Source organism: Triturus cristatus, chromosome 8 (genome assembly GCF_964204655.1).
Source record: "Triturus cristatus chromosome 8, aTriCri1.1, whole genome shotgun sequence".
NCBI classification, from domain to species: Eukaryota; Metazoa; Chordata; class Amphibia; order Caudata; family Salamandridae; genus Triturus; species Triturus cristatus.
In genome coordinates, this window is record NC_140591.1 from 1,007,066,891 (window position 1) to 1,007,084,571 (window position 17,681).

Here is a 17,681-nt window from a genome sequence, read left to right on the forward strand (position 1 = left end):
TGACCGTCAGAGATGCATATAAGCACCACCCTAGCACGCTGATGTCAGTTCCGTTTTCTTCTGTGTGCTGTATGTGGATCTGGAGATAGCTTCTAGCTTTTTCTCTTCATTTGACAAGTTTTTTCCCTCAAATTTCTTTTTCAGTGTGCAAAGGAACATATCCCTTTCTAAAAGTTGAGGGCGCAAACCTTTCCTACCGTCCTTTCTAAGTCTCCGGGTAATTGGAAGTCCAACAAGAAGCACCGAAGGCAAGGTGGGACTTGTCCTGTATCTCTACTCTCTTACTGAGAAGTCATGAGGCAGTCCAAGGTGCACCCTAGTCCTGTTCCTGGTCCGCTGCCGAGAGTGGGTTCCGCACCAAATCCTTACACACTCTATATTTATGGAGCTGTTGATGTTGTTGCAAAAGATTGAGGTGTTCAAGGAAGCCATATTGCAAATCATTGAGAACCTGATGGCTTTCTCTGGCATGCGTTTGGGTCCCACAGAACCACAGAAGCCACCTTGTAGGAGAGTAGGATCCGCTTCACATGGGTACCACCACCTTTTGCTGGTGTTTCACTGTTTTTCGACCTTAGTCTGGCTGTGTCCCTGCTAATCAGGCCCACAGCCTAGCTGCTTCCTCTCTAAAATTGTTTGCATGTACATTAGGTACATATCTAATTGGATTCTGGAGTGCCTTATAAGCCCCTAGTATATGGTATACTATGTACCTAGGGCATAGGTACCTCAGAGGCCTACCAGTGGCTGAAGCATGTATTATGCCACCCCTGGGAAGCACTACAAAATGGCACCACAGGTCTGCTACTGCAGCCTGGGTAAGGGTGTGCTTGCACCCCTTACAGTGGTATAGGCTACCTATATCCACATATATATACAGACACATATAAACCTATAAGCCACTCCTATGGCAGGCCTTGACAATCCTGAAGGCAGAGTGCTTGGTTTTGTGTGAGAGGGTGCCCAAGCATGAGCTGAGCCCCTATGCAGCTTTCGGAAATACTTCCTTATGGCTGTTCTGTGATACAGCCATACCATATACTCTTAAGTGCATATAGCCTCGCGGTAAATGCTAACTATGGGATGGTTGCATCAAAACATGTCGTGTTTGGTATCAAACGCTTTGGAATACTACCCTCCCGCCAGTTCTGGGGGCGGGGGTAGCATTCCATCCTTTTAGAGGGAGAGACATGTTCACACTGGTCAAACCCGGTAGGACTTTCCTGAGCCCTGGCATCACAAAATGGATGCCTCTGCCACAGACACGGGTCTGGCCTCCTGCTGCTGACCGAAACTCCGGCAGGGGAGGCTTGGACAATAGGTTTCCTATCGAAGGGAGGTGATTACACAGACAGGCAGATGTGTATTGGGGTTGGGCGGGAGCACTCTCTGGTGCTTTGAAGACCTGCACTGGGGGCACGTTTGCTGTCCCTGTGCATAGTCCAGTTGAAACCGGTTGCAGGGGCTACCTGCCCCTGCTCTGGAGTGAAACTGGACAAAGGAAATGGGTGTAACCACCCCTCTTTCCAAGCCCACCCATACGTGGGGCCTTAGAGTTAGTCCATCCCCTAAACATGGTATAAGTATAGGAATCCAGTCCATAGGACTTTAGATTACCCTGGACGAAACTCTGTAACATATATCCTGGACCTTCGACGGTCTATCCTGACTAGAAGACTGAAGAAATCTCCCTTGGGGTCAAGGAGTGACTCCCTTGCTTGGCAGGCACCAAAGAAGCAACTGACCGGTCTGCATCGCTGAAGCTCCCGCTGGACGCCGAAGTCTTTGCATCACCAGAGGTGGATTTCCAGACTTCCCCGAGGCTACCCTGAGTCCACAACATAGCTGAGGCCCGTGGCTATCGTGGGTGATGTGGAACCGTGACCCCTGGACACCGTGGACTTTTGCAGCAACACTATCTTCCTGGTCCTCCTCAAAGTTGTGCTTTGGGCTCCGAGTAGCCGCAGCCTTGAGCACCTCCTGCACCGAAGATTGCTCTCCTCCACTCGTGACCCGGGGGCCAGTTTCAAGTGCGACCGCTCGAGGCTCCTTCGCGATCATTAGCCCGTTGGCTAGCAGGTCCCCACGAAGGCAACTCCTCTTCTACTTGGGCTTTCCTGGTTTCTCCAGACGTGCCCTGACTTACCCTTGCTGGGTGAGTCCCTCAGACCTTGCTGGTCCTTTCTCTGAACTCCAGTGACTTGCCGTTGCCAAGGCTTGTTGGGTCCCTTCTGGTCGCCGACACCAAAGCACTCGACAGACTTTGTGGGACAGCTCGAATCCGGCTCGTGGACTTCGTCGACGCCTACTGGACCTCATGGCTGAAGAGTCAAGACACCCATCAACTCACCTGAAGCACCCGACATCTGTGGGCATTGGTCCATCCTGCCCTTGGTCACTGGCTAGTGACCCAGACTCTGTCCCCTCTGCTTTCAGGTTCCTTCCATCCTAGATCCAGGCTTGGATCTCTTCGGACACTTCTCCTCTTCACGGCAGCAGCAGTTCTTTGCAGGCTTCCATTGAAATCGACGACGCGACCCGACACCAAAAGACACCTATGCACCCGGCTTCCCTGGGTGAGGTAACTCGAGTACTCCGGTGCCCCCGTGGGTGCTAGCCCCAGAACTTCTTAAGTCTAAAAGGGTTCGGTCCTGACTTGATTCTAAGTGTCCCTAATCTTTAAATTTCCAACCGCGACATTGCCCATAGAAGCTAATGGGAACCCGCAGTCGTGTTTACACACTGCATACAGTCCCCATGGGTCGCCTGTGTCACTACCTTGTGTCTATTCCAGTCATGGTTCTTATACCACTTTTTTGGTATATGGTTTGGTACGCCCCTAGGGCCCAAACTTGTATTTGTGCTATTACTGATACTTGCTAACTTGTAAACAAGGGGCTTCAAACTCCAGTCTCATAAAGAGACTAGAGGGGTGTGTTCTATCTTAAATACATATATTTTGAATATATACCTGGTGTGGTTGTCCTTTCATTTGATCATTCAGGAGATTATAGACTGGTAAAACAAGCTACTTTACATTCTTTCAAGATTTAGCCTGAAGGCTGCTCTCCATAGCTACCACTAGGATAGCTTTCAAAAAAGGTTGTCTTTAACCATTCACCATAAGGGGTTGTTTGGACTGATACAAGGTGCCCACTAGAACTAGTGGAGAGCATATATCAGGCCACCTTCTCACACACCTGTTGGTTACTGCCGGTGGATTAGTCCTTGGCATTGTCTTTGCCTCCTGAATCTGTATTGGGTTCAGCTCTAACTCTGGAACCAACTCCACATCTGCTGCTAAGATCTATGCCAGTTCCTGCCACATCAACACTGACCCTGATGCCAGTGATGCCTCAGGAGGACCCTGTGTTTATTTTCCTGTCTGACTCCAAAATTAAGGTCGTATCCTGGAACAGTTCCAACATGCCTGGCCCCAGTTCATTATGATTCTGACTAAACAGTACCTTAACCTAGGAGTTGCCCTCCAGTGCTCCTCCAAAGTCAACCAGCTTTTTCTGATGATAGAGTTGATGCAGATGTGTTACCCTCACCATATGATGATGATATTTTCTATTTAGACCTACAAGAGGCCAGAGAATTTGACACTACCCCTGTCAGGAGTTTGAGCCCCCAACCCCCCGGGACTTCAACAGAAGAGACAGCATCATTTGAGTCACCAAATGAGCAGCTTAAGTCCTGGATCTACAGTTGCCTTCATTTAAGGTCAAAACCAATGTTGTCACAGAGGTTTTGCATCTTGGGCAGACATTGCCTGAACCCTGGTTGCCATCCAACGAGGTCCCGACTGACACACTCAAGGGTAACTTGTCTGAGCTTTGCTTCTGCTCATCATGAATAGACAAGTAGCATAATGGCCTACACCAGATCCTGGTAACCCTGCTTTCTTGCTACAGTACCTACTCATGAGATCCTGGTAGTTTAGGCATCCATTAGCAGAATTAATCCCAGCTAATTTTCTTCAGCCTCCCCCATGCAGACAGTCAAGGAGAATTGAGGTACTCAGGAAATTAATGTTCCCCTAGGCTAACCTTGACCTTAGGTCAGTTAACTGCAGCTGTTTGGTTGGTTGGTACTCTCACGCATTCGAGACACAGTCGCCGAAATCTTGCAGGCAGTTCCAGAGGAATTATGTGCCAACCTAATGCACACAACTGCAAATGGCCAGGGTGCGGCCAAATATGTTATGAGATCAGGTCTGTACACTTCTGATTGATTAGGCTGAGCAGTCAGGACTAGCGTGTTGCTCCAATTCCACACATGGAAGAGATCCACAGGCTTCTTGGGTGATGGGCAGGCATTGCTCATGGATCAGCCTTTTTACAGGTCTCACCTATTTGGCAAGAAGGCCAATTCTACACTAGAGTGTTATGCTGTGGACCGGGTCACGGCACAGAACACCTCCCGCCTCACTGCTGCAGGCCATAACATGGCCCATGGCACTGCTACCTTACCGCTGTGGGCAGTGACAGGGTCCGTGGCACCTATTTCTGGACACCAGGCACACTGCAGCTCAGTGCGGCAGCCCGCCCTTTCTTTTCAGGGCACAAAGATGTGTCCTGCAACACTTCTATTTTCTCTTGGGGTATGCCGTCAGTGTAGGCGGTGGCCTGCCTGCAGCCATACCGACCTGAAAGCACCTGATCTCATCTGATCTCAGAAGTTATGCAGAGTCGGGCCAGGTTAAGACCCGGACGGGAGACTGCCTGGGAATACCAGGTGCAGTAGACTTACCTGAAATCTGGAGGGACCTTATAATGAGTTGCCTGCAGTCATGGTTTAGTGGCCATTTATTTGTTTTTCTTCCTCCCATAATTCCTCTGTCTGGGTCCCAGAATGCCTTGGGTACTGTTTTTTCTTCACCTTTCCAAGATAGAGGTTTTCTAACCTTTTTTTTTCCCAAACCAAGATGGCGGTTCTTCTTTTTCTGTTGCGTCACTTCCTGTCCTTGGGTATATAAAGGGCTGGAATTCTCATTTTCCTTGCATTGCAACACTCTCTGATCCTGTTGGTGTCTCTTCGCTCTTGTTGGTGTCTCTTTGCTCCTGTTGGTGTCTCTTCGCTCCTGTTGGTGTCCATTCACATCTGTTGGTGACACTTTTTTGCAGTTTGGTATTTCGTTCCTGTGGGTTCCTTCTTCTGCAATTCTCCTCTTATTCCCAGGTCCGTCGTCACCTTGCTGACTATCCTCCTTGACGTGTCCTGTTGCCGAATTCTGGAGTCACTGCTTCCATCAGAGGTTGTTCGCTTCAGGGTTTTTTCCTCTCTGGGATTCCTTCTGGAAGACACTGTCTGCCCTGATGGTGAATTGTCAACAGCACCATGGCTACCAGAAAGGGTCGCCCCTACCTCGGAGAGACCAGAACCGTCAAGACCCGGAACCTGGAAACATCTTCACACCTAAAGGTTCGAAGAAAGAGTTCTGAACCTGACACTAGAGCGCTTCAAAGAAATGAGAGCCTGAGCATTCTCTTTTAGTCACCCCACTCCTGAAAGGCTCTATCTAGTTTTGCTCCTGTTAAAAGCCACCCCAAGGGTTTTGCATACAGGCAACACATAGGCCCACCATGCCAGCAACAGGCACCCCAGAGCTTTCAAACCTTGGATGGGGAGCCAGCATTCATGCCAGCAGGGAGAGTGAACCTCCCTGTCATATGCCCCTTTAGTAGCAGCCTCCAAGCCGTTTTAGTTTGCCCTTAGCAGCACACAGTCACCCTGTGGAATGCAGAATCTGTCATTTTTTCTGGGGATCACAAAACATTTGACAGGGTAGTCACTCAGATAGAATGGGACTAAGTCTTGATGTTCCTTTCTGACCCACCTCTTCTTCCACCCACATCAGATCAAATTTCGGAGGAGCCCTTATCCTGCTGCAGAAAGTAAAGGTTCTTTTGGCTAAAGTGGCCATAGAGCGAGTCCCAGCCTCAGAAATAGGAGCTAGATGTTATCCCCCCTAGTGTGTAGTGCCAAGAAAGGACTGAGGCCTTTGCTCTATTTTAGGACCCCAATGTATCTGTTTGTTCCTGTGGAAGTAAATATTCAAGATGCTCATGCACTTCTGTTCTATCTGCCCTTGATCCAGGAGACTTGATAGTATCATTGGACCTGCAGAATGCCTATTCCCATGTTTTGGTCCTGCAGGCCCACAAGCACTACTTGTGGTTTAAGGTGCGCCAGGAGCATGTTCTGTTTACCATGCTCACCTTTGTTCTCACCAGTGCCCCTTTGGGTGTTCTTGAAACTGGTGGCAGTGGCAGCAACATATCTGTGGAGGTCAGGGATACCAGTCTTTCCCAACCTTGATGACAGGCTGTTGAAGGTGAGCTTGCCGCAGTCAGTCATGGACCACCTCACACTCTACTGACAATCTTGGATATTTCCAACAGTTTGGCAATGTCACACTCGAATCCATCTCGGAGGCCCCTTATCATTTGAGCCATCCAGTGATACAGTACGTTATCAGGCTTTTCCTCTGCATCAACGAGCCCAGGACATTTGGGCTATGATCCTGATGTTTTAGCTTCGGTCCTGGGTCTCAGTGAGAGTGCTTCTGAGGCTTCTTGGCCTCTTGGATTACTGAATCCTTCTTGCCAACATTGCCAGATAGCATGTACGAGCTCTGCAGTTGTATTCATGTTTCAGTGGGCCCAGAACCAAGGGAACCTACCAGATTCCATCCAGGTTGTGGAGGAGAATGCATAGGATCTGCAGGGGTGGCTACTCAACCAGTGAATGCCCCTCGCCCTACTGCACCCAAAGCTGACAATTGTATCACACTCATCGCTCCTGGGCTGTGAGCCTCATCTGGGAGAGGTGGAGAACAGAGGACTCGGGTCGCTGGAGGAGGTCAGCCTTTACATCAACCTGTTGAAATTCCGGGGCAATTGCTTAGCGCTAAAAGCCTTCCTGCTGCCCATCTGTAGGAGGCTGATTCAGATTCTCACTTACAACTCATTGCCATGTAATACTGCAACAAGCAGCGTGGGGTGGGGTTCCTGAGTCGTGTGCTTAAAGGCCCAGTGCTTCTGGAACTGACTGAATTTGGAGGGCATTTCCCTGGTCATGCCAGTGGGGGCTGATCTCAGCTAGTGTTGTCTACTAGATCATGAATGGCAGTTGCACCTACAGGTGGTGTAAGGTGTCTTGCAGCACTGGGGAGAATCACAAGTCATTATTTTCGCCACTGCCAAGAACATGCAACGTCAGCACTGTATGCCTTTTTGCCACTGCCTTTCCGGCCTTGAGTTCTGAAGAAAATCAGGAATGACCAGGCTTAAGTTATCCTAGTGGCTCTGGATTGGGCCAGGAGAGTATACTAGGCAGAACCTCTGAGTGTGAACATCTGCCCCCAGATTAGGCTAATGCTTCAGGAAGATCTTCTGCTATTATATCAAGTCAGAGCTCTTACACCTGGCCTAGGCAATCTACGCCTCCATGCGTGGAGACTGAGTGACGCTAGTTGACCGGATTAGAGTTCCCCTGCCTTCTGAATTTCATCCTTGCAACCAGGTGTCTTTCTACAAAGTCTTTTAACAGCGGATGCTGGAACACGTTTTTGGCTTGGTGTGACACCCGTAATATGGCCAAAGAACTGTTAGATGTATTGTTGTTTGTTTTGTCCTTGGCCCAGCAAGGACTTGCAGTGGGCACTGTTAAAGGCTATTTGTCAACCCTTTTGGCTTTTTGGCAATTGACATACCAGCCGTCCTTGTTTAAATCACTTCGGGGCATATTAACAAGGGCTTTATCTCCGCTTTTTTGGAGATAAAACTATCGCCCTATTTACAAGAGGGTGCTAACATGCATAATCACATGTTAGCACCCTTTTTCCCGATGCCTCCCTTTGCATCTCTAATGAGATGCAAAGTGGGTGTCACTGGGTAGTACAGCCTTGCAAATATCGCTGATGTGCACATCGCGATATTTACAAGGCTGCCCCAGCATTTTAGCAGACGTTAGTTTTTGGAAAAAAACGCTGTTTTCTCCAAAAACTAACATCTGCTAAAATCCTGACTTACCCATCCCTAACATAGGGGGTGGATTATGCTGCTACGACCACAGGGTCGTATCAGCAAGGTTATCGCCCTTTTGCAGGGAACATTGCTGGAAAACCAGCGATGTTCCCTGCAAAACAGCGATTTCCCCCGCTATCTCTGGAATCTTTATCGCCCTGGAGCAACGTGTTATTGATAACGCGCTACCAGGGTGATAAATTACAGAGATAGACGGCGATGAATAACAAAGCGCTAAGCGAAGCTTTGTGTTATTCATCGCTGTTTTTTGGTGCTATGCCCCTGAGTTATTTAAGGCTTTACTCGTGTTTCTTTTTAAACCCTTTGTGGAGGTAGAGTAGGATCTTAATTTGGTCCTCACTTTTCTTAAGTGCTTGCCTTTTGAGCTGATACACAGTTTCCCTGTACATCTCCTGACTCTGAAGACTGTCTTTCTCATCGCGATAACTTAAGCTGGTTATGGTAGTGAGCTTCAGGCTCTTCCAGACCGCTATGTGCCACCTTCTTACTGGACAAACTGGTGCAGAAGACTAGAGAAGCCTTTTTGCCAACAGAGGTGCTTCCTTTCCATGTTGGACAGCCCTTCACACATTTGACTATCTTTGCTCCACCTCATCCCTCAGAAGAGGAGTAGGGACTACATCCCTTCCACCCTAAAAACGTTTTGGGTTTTTACATTGATTGCACCAAAAAGACCATGTGGTGGATGATCAACACTTTGTTGGGTTCTCTGGGGCAAAAGAAGGCAAGGCATTGCAAAAGAGGACTTAGCCTAGGTGGATAGTCACATTAAGAACTGGCTTAGAAGCAGCTCTCGGAGGGACTGAGAGCCCATTCCATTAGTACTAATGCCGCTATCATTGCGCTGGTTCAGGGAGTGCATGTTCTGGACATCTGTCAGGCCACAACATGGGCATCCATGCACATGTTCGCAAAGCACTACTGCCTTGACAGCCAGGTATGGGTGGAAAGGCATTTTGCACATTTGGAACGACAAGACTTTTTGGTCTAGCCATTCCATAGACCCCACCACCTTGGGAGGTATTGCTTTGGTATCTATTCCAAAGGTGATGAATCTGCGCTTAGAAGTATCCAACCGAAGATAAAGTTACTTACCTTCAGTAATGCTCTTTCTTGTGCATACTGTATCTACATGCAGATTACTTTCTGCCCTCCCACTTCCCTGTTCTGTAGAATGGCCTTTTTTCCATCTATGAAGGTCCTAAATTCTCGATCTTAAAACTGGCTGACATAATTATTTTTTGGGGCTCTGCTTCTGAGGGCATGATGCAGAGCTGCACTATACTACCCACTGATGCACAAGGGCTATGCTGAAAAGTCTTCTAAATCAAGTCTGACACCTGGGGATATTCAAATAGCGAGAAATCTGCTGTTAGATTAAGTATCCACCAGGAAGCGCGTCACTTTAGGTAATTCACTTTTTCATCAGCAGATAGAACTGCAGGTATAGTTATTTAGTAATATGTGCCAGCAGTAGTGTTTTAATTGGGTTCTTTCCAGTCTAAGGACATTATCATAAAGAAGAAGCATAACTCAAAAGAATGTTGCTGCATAACGAAGTGTAAGGTGATCGTGCAGTACAACTTTTGTGAAACGACAATTGTGAAAGAAGTAGAAATGAGATCAGAGATATTCTAAAAATACAGGGAGTTTGGCTGTATTAAATATTAATGCAATGCTCAAAGTCTGAGGGAATGTCTTAGTCCATGCCTCTGAGTAGTGATTCCCCTGGTGAACACCCCCAAAATCTTGAATGATGACACTTTGACTCAAGTAGGCTGATTTAACGGGGTCTTCGTCTGAACCAAGATGTTCAGAAAAGTAGTACCTCTTGTCGTGACCCACTCAAGTACAATAATGATGACTGCAGATTCTCATGGCCTTGATCTCCGAACGTCTGCAGGCATGTTTATGACACTTCTTTGCTGCCTTTTTGGAATCTGTTGACTTACTGTTCTGCCTAGCCTCAGTATAGTTGTGTAATGTTACACAATCTATGTATAGCCTTTGGTATCACTTCAGATTGGCTATGAGCCCTCACTGTTGGAGTATAATAGCAAAAGAGATAAAATAGAGAGTCAAGATGTCACAAGGAGTGTGTCCCAGGTCTTCAAGGTGGTCATAACAGAAAACACATGTAAATTTGATGTCTGAAAATACTTAAATCTGTTCTGACACCTTCACTTAGCCCAGCATCTTTAGGAACACATCTGACCGCCAGTTCCTGTTCTTTTGAGCAGGTCAACGTATAAAAAATGTGCAAGTTGCTGGTAGTGCCTTGCTTCACTGTGAAGTAACTGTCCTTCTTGATTTTTAATACAGTGACTCCTTGTTATTCGTTGAATTGCCCGCGCTAGAACTTGAAGATGGAGATCAGATTGAAGCCCTTTCTGCTCATTTCCCCAATGGTCCAAATATTGTGGTATCACCAGAGGGAACAAGTGCGCCACTCACCTGCCATATCAGCTTCAGATCCTTCAAACCAGTGTCCTTCATCGTGGATGTCATCTTCGTTGATACAGAGAAGAACAGGTACGCTGATCTTTTACTTGTGTTGAGAGATGCGCTGAAGTTGTGAGCTGGGGACTCGTTGTTTTAACTTTTAAGAAGTTTGAGAACCACATTTGTTTTCTAATGCGATAATATGCATTACTTCTCGTAGTGCTCCTCCAATGCTAGTGCTGCAAAAAGTTCACCACATCTCCCTGACCACCCATTGCTTTCTCTCTAGAAGTAGATGGGCAGGACTGCATGCAATCTTTTGTGATAAGATAATAATTCATTGATGCACACATATCTGTAACCAAGTGCCCACAGTTTAGAATCCCAGTGTCTCTGAATCGTCCTTTCATCCTTTTCCTAAATGAGTAAAATGTGCATGAGGTTGTAAAGTGCTCTCGGTATGCTCAACCACCTACCAGGTACCCGCCTGCAAAATAGGTGAAGTTGCTATTAGGTAATCAGTGCTTGATTTGTAAGATATTAACAGGTGCTCACATTTATGTAGGAAGCCACAGTCCCTTCCCCCGGATCCACCCACTTCCTCTACTGGCTCCACCCACTTACTGTATTTGCTCCACCCACATCCTCAACTGGAACTGGCACTGAAAGGCAGATGTAATACCTGAGCTGAATTTCAGCAAAGCATGTTGTTAATAAAATCAAGGCAAACCCACAAAAGAGACTGGATGTCATAACATTTGGAACCAAAGATAATGAACTTTTTTCTGACCATGAAAGGCCTGACTGTAAAGTAATGCTGTCATTACTATCTACTTCTATTGTGTTTTGTGTCTTCCCAGGCTTATTTTCAAATAATACCCTAAACTGCCCAGGACCAGTCTACTAATAGAAGAGAGTACCACACCTTACCCACTTCTCAATTATTTTGCTCTGAGAATTTGGGGAATTCACACTACACTGATATATGTATATCTTGTTACCCAAGAATATATGATATCATAGAGCTGGAGGTACGAGCCCACAATGAAGGCATCTAATACATGAAGAACATATTGGACTCTGCTAGATGCACAGTATGCACCTCTCTGGCATATGCACTGTCTGTAACTGATTTATGCACATCATTCAGTACTATAATATGCCCAATATGGACATCTAAAACCTCCGATTATATGCAAATATCAGGTTTCCAAAATGTGCATATATCATAGGCTCATGTAAAATGTATGTAACATGTATGCCTAAACTATACAATTCAGACTCTTTGTATATGCGCAGCATAAAAATTAAGATGTGCAGAAAACTTAAGCATTACAGCGCATACAATGAAGGTCTGCAAACCTCACAAACCCAAGTCAGAAATGTCCACATGTGCAGGCTTCTGTTTTGTTGGCCTATTATATATGGCACGTTGTGAAAGCATTTACATATGTACAATATATGGGCAGCTGATATTTGCCCAGTACCTCCGGCATAATCATATTATACGGCCAACTGATATTAGCCAAGTGCTTCAAACCTTCGGCAAATGCAATGAGTGCCCAGTAGTGCAGGCTTCATGTTTACATCTAATATTTAGGGATATTGACTTGTGTTTTCAATATTTAACACAGCAGCAGCAGCACACTAATACTGCTGCAAATAATCTCTGTGACATCCTCCCATTTCTAATTTGAGAGGTGATGGGTGGTCTAAAAGAACAATATATACATGTATATGAAACATTAACACAGTTTGTCCGTAATGTAATAAACTCTCACATATCACCCACATTAAAAAGAAAAATGGTATTTAAAACAATTTGTTTCAGAATTAGTCAAGGTAATCAGGGCAAGACTTTCTGCAGAACAGAGCAGGTTTTGTCAGGGGGCCCCCTGAAAGGCTGGGGGCCCTGTGCCCGAGCCCGCTTTGCCCATGCCTTAAAACGTCTACACTGCTGGGTAGGCCAAGGGTTTCTGACCCTGTAGGTGTAGTGCTGCTGAAAGATCTTCAACAGCATGTGTACCAGAAAGGGGACCTGAAAGTACAACTAATGTAAGAGGATACACAGATGTGTTTAGCAAAACAAAAAGCAAAATAGGAAGCCAAATGGAGGGAGGGAAACTGAATTAAAGGAAAGGAATGGAATGCAAAAAAAGAGACCGAATGAGTGGATGCGGACAAGGTGGAAGCATAGAATGCAAATAGAGATAGAGAACAAGAGATAGAGAAGACAGACCCTGAAAGAGAGAGACAAACATGAAGAAGAGAAAGAAATCGAGTTAATGAGAAGGATGAAGTAAGAGCGAGTGCTATGAAGAGTGCAAGCAAAAGAGAGAGCTAGAGACATATGGGAGAAAGAGAACGAGGGTCTAAAAAGAGGGAAATTGAGTACATCTGTTGAAAAAAATAGAAGTTGGGGAAAATTGAGCTGGCAAAGAAAGACATATAGGCAAGAGTGGATGGACAGGCAAAGTAACGAAGGGGCTGATACACAGGTATGGAGGTGGAAAGTTATTTATTGTTTTGCCAATAACAACATTTTAGTAAAGAATATTGATGCCCTCTTTGAATCTGTGGAATGCTGGTTAAAAAAACACCAATGATCCTCATGATGTGGTGCGCTCTGGTTTTGTATATAGCAAAAGTTGATAGCCAGATCAATTGATTGTTTGCCTTAATCGCAGGGAAAAATCACCCCCACGTCACCCATGGAAACCAAGGTACTTTACTGGTTATGCTAAAAATCCATCCAAAGGGACGCTGCTGTGTATTTACTTAATGGATCTACATCATTAGGGAAAGGCTAATCCAGTCGTTTGCTTTTGTTTTAGTAAACTGTGTAATCTCATTTTAGTACAATGGGTATAATTAAAGTAATGGTTGATCAGAGTAAGGCACGCCAGGGTAAAATGAAGTTGGTTCGTCTAGTGATCAGGTTGGTGGTGCAATCAGGTAAGTCCTCCTGAGTATGAGGATGATTGTACGATGCAAGTGCACTCTCTTGAACTAAGAGAGTGTCTCCCTCATGCACTTATAATTAAAGTAAAACACGATTACAGATCACAGAATGCAATGGGATGTTAAAGAAAATCCAAGGTGAGAGTCCTGTCTCTCAAGTTATTAGAAGTCATCCAAATCTGGTCGGCATGGTGAAAATAAGCAGGGTCATTCGATCCGATGTTCGTGATCAACCCTGCTGCCCCCATTCCAAAATTCAGAAGTGGTGAATAAGCCACAAGAATAGTTTGAGGTACACTTTTAACGTGGTTCGTATTGCTAGGGAAACCACTTCCTTGGTAACTATACTACACCTGACACTAAAGCCGGAGATTTTTCATTCTGAAGCCTATGTCCTGAAGTGAACCTCATTGTGATTAGAATTTATAAAATGTGCCTTGTATTTCATTAACCGATTCCAAGACACATTTTTGACATACTCGATTTCACTCTCGTCTACTACATGTGCATATTGTACTATTATTTAATACAATGTAATATAATTATTTTATTGGACATAGTTCAAACCTTAACTGCAATTATGAGGGGGTTTATTTATCGTTTAGTAATTTAAATCCTTGTGCCACAAATACTGCAATCTCCAGCATTCATGTTTTAAGCAAACTCGTCCTCCTCATTCCCTATTACCATTGGTTTCACTTTCTCTTTATATTTATAAAGTCCTAACTCTCGGCTCGGCGTGCTTTTTAAAGATCTCTGCAAAATAAAGTAAGAAACAACACAACACTGTGCGGATCAAGAAATTAAAGAGGGTACACAGCTAGAAAACCTAGTTGCTGTAGAAACACCATGCAGGCACATTATTTATGCGCGCCGTCCGTGTCTCATTTTTAGGTGAGCAGCCGCTGCATCCATATTTAAATATTTTATGCAAAAATGTAGCCCAATCAGGAAACACTGAAACCCAGGTATGAATTTACCGTGCAAGATCAGCTCTTCACTGTGGAGAAAATGTGAACGTAGTAAGCTGACATCTCGTGTAGACCCGGCCCTAAAAAATAAGTGCCCGTGCTAAGCACCGGAAAGCACCGGCACAAATTAAGCACTGTAGGTAATTGGACTTTTCTTTGTCTAGAATTCTGCATGGCACGCACATCATTGGTACATTTTACACTCTATTGCACTTCCTGCACTTACCACATTTTGTTAGTGTTATACTTTTATATGGCCAACAGTTTCCCTAGTGTCCTCACCTAGTACAGGCTATGTTTTAAATGATGCACCTTGTTTCTTCCGAAGGGCCCTTCTTAATTAGAAATAAATGTGAAGTATAATAATAGTTATTATGTTCATTCTTCAGAAAAGTGGTCTTCATAGTTGTTAAAAAAAAGAATAATGCAGTTTGTAGGTCCCACTAGCCAAGAGATATTTGTGGTGGGTGACACCCAATTGACCCTTTCCATATAGAATAGAAAAAGTAGGGATGTAGGCTGAAGGAACGCGTGGCTCGATTATGCACTAAACGGTGGTGGAGTGGGGCCTTCCTGTCATTCCCCAGTCTCTGCAGAGCCTCTCTTCTTTGTCAGTGCACAGAGAACCACAGCTTGCATTTCTACACTTCTGATGTTTATTTATTCATAGACAGTATGTCAGGTATGGCACAAATCTCTGTTTGGGTTGTAGCAGGGCTTAGTGTTTTCAGTGTTGAAGGTGTTCATCTGCAGACAATCAGGGGATGAAAAATGAAAAAATAAAAATATTAGAAGTTGGTTAGCCAAGGCGAGAATTTTCACCATTTGTACATCTTATGGTCGGTGGTTCCCTGCAGACCTGAATAGTCTGATTGGCTGGCCACAGCAAGAAGATTTTGTTGCAGCTGGCCATTATATGATAAGAGGATCTGTGGAGTATCAACATATGCTAAGTCATGTGAAAATTGTGTGAGGTGTGCGGGCGGCTGGAGTACAATCTGACCATAGCAAAAATTAGATGAGCTTCTCTAGGAGCATAGCCTGCCCTCAAAATGTCTTTGTGATATCTATGGCTCCGAATGGGCTGAGCACAGGACTAGATCAGAGGCCCCCTCCCTGCGCTCAGTACAAAGTGCATAGTGAGGAGGAAAGAGACTTGGGCGCAGGGCAAGCCTGAAAGCAGTCATAGTGGATTCTGAGGCGAGTGGAAATGGATGAAGGTCTAAGTGCTCTTCAGGTGCTGAGCGCCCCTAATGTTCATACCTTGGCCAAGGGAATAGTATATCATTGCAAAAATCAAAAGGCTTCACATGCATATTAATAGGGAGTAATGGTTCTTCATTCAGGTGAGAAAACTAGAACTTTTCATTAGAAGGATTTTTCAAATCACCATGAAAACTTTCAGTTGAAGAAAATGTTGTTATGATTTAAAATCTAAAAACCACTGAACTTCGAACTGTTTGAGCATAGCAGCCATAATTCTTCTCTCCTGTCCACTGACTACTTACTCCCTTAGCGTCTATCACACTCTCCTTAGCGTGATATACATTAGTTTTGTTCTGTTATCAGGTCACCAGTACAAGAAGAATCTTTCTTGCTCTTTTTAAAGTCCAAGTATGTCCCGACACACTTTTTTTTGTGGTAGTAGCAGTTTCATGTTAGTTATTACCTGCATGATAGTTTTTATTGTTGCTTCGTCACATGAACGGGGAGAGGAGTTGGCCTAACGGCTAGGGCACTCGACCTCGGACCTGGGGAACTGGGTTCGAGACTCGGAAATGACGCTGAACCAGGGCCGGACTGGCCGTAGCGGGCACCGGGCAATCCCCCCGGTGCGCCGCATGGGTGGGGGCCGGTTTTGGGCCCCTGGGGGCCGTTTTTGTTATAGGGCCGTTTTTGCAGCATAGCTGCAAAATCGGCCCTGTAACAAAATCATCCGAACACCGGCCCGGGCAAAGAGCTCGGCGGCACCCCCAAACCCCCCGTGAGGGGAGGGGAGGGGGCGGCCGAGCCCTTTGCCACTGCCGGTTTTGGTACCCAGTCCGGCCTTGCGCTGAACTTCCTGTGATTCTGGGCAAATCACTTAATCTCCCCGTGTCTAACAAAAAATGAATGTGTGTCCTCATGTAACGTAACTGGTGCTATGTAAAGCGCTCTGATACCTGATTGAATTCGGGTCAAGTTAGCGCTATATAAAACTCTGCAAAAAAACAAACGCTTGCCACAAGTCAATGCTGGGCAGTTCTATCATCCTCCACGTCTTTGCAATATAAACTTAGCTAAGAATTAAAGTAGTTTGCAAAAGTCTCAAGGTTTGCTTTTCCATTCGACCCAGTGGTATTATTCGAAAATAAATGTTTTTTGGACTGCATACTGTTATCTTTGCATATTAATTATCAGTCACATGTTCGAGGCATCTGCTGGTTATCCGTGAAGATTAGTACTCTGTCATAGTGCTTTAGGTGTTATATTCACCTATGTACTACAACACCAGTGGTGCAAATATGAATTTTATCTGGCTTGTCCTTTTTTCTTGCTCTTATAATGAAGCTTTCTGGTTCAAAATGTTCAATGAGTGCAAGACAGTGATGTGAAATTGATCTCCTAAAACTTCTGCATGGAGGCATGGTAGGTAGAAAACAAGTTTATTTGGACAATTCTTCATAACACATTCTAAAAACACATAAAACAGTTACAGTGTAAGCTACCACGGAGATCCTCAGCTGCACAGGCTCTTCGCGATTTGCATTGGTTGAGAATCCCAAGCCGCATAAAATTTAAAGCCCTTTGTTACCTTTTTAAGATCAAACAAGGCTCGGCCCCAAAATATTTAAAGAGTCTTGTCCAGATCTATAAACCCAATCGCATTCTGTGATCCTCTGCAAATGGCGATTTTGTTGTCCCAAGATTTAAACTTGTAAAAATGGGTGGTCGGTCCCTTTCCCATTTAGGCCCCAAATTTTGGAACACATTGCCTATTGCCCTTAAATTGGAGGCCAATTTTTTCGGTTTCCGAAAAAAACTTAAGACTCTGCTTTTTCTATAGTCTGATTTGCTGCTTTAGTTGGTTTTTGACATAGTATTGTGTTCTCTTTCCTTCTTGAGTCTATCCCTGGCGCCGGGAAACCCACTGCGGGTAGCTGTTGCGCATTATAAGTTTTAAGAAAATAAATAAATAAGTGTAAATTAATTTAAAACCGGTCAGGTGAGCCCATCAACCCGCCCACCCCCACTTTAATCCATCATTAAAACT

At 45.1% G+C, this 17,681-nt stretch overlaps 1 protein-coding gene and 1 pseudogene across 1 annotated transcript in view; both read left to right on the forward strand.

The window, feature by feature from the left end:
• Positions 1-17,681, forward strand: part of CFAP47 (cilia and flagella associated protein 47) — a 2,697,962-nt gene that overhangs the window by 388,159 nt on the left and 2,292,122 nt on the right. The window contains exon 26 of the mRNA XM_085622577.1: positions 10,377-10,586. Coding sequence (XP_085478703.1) covers positions 10,377-10,586 — 210 coding nt within the window. The remainder of the gene's footprint in view (positions 1-10,376; positions 10,587-17,681) is intronic.
• LOC146805346 (5S ribosomal RNA) lies at positions 4,634-4,752 on the forward strand (annotated as a pseudogene).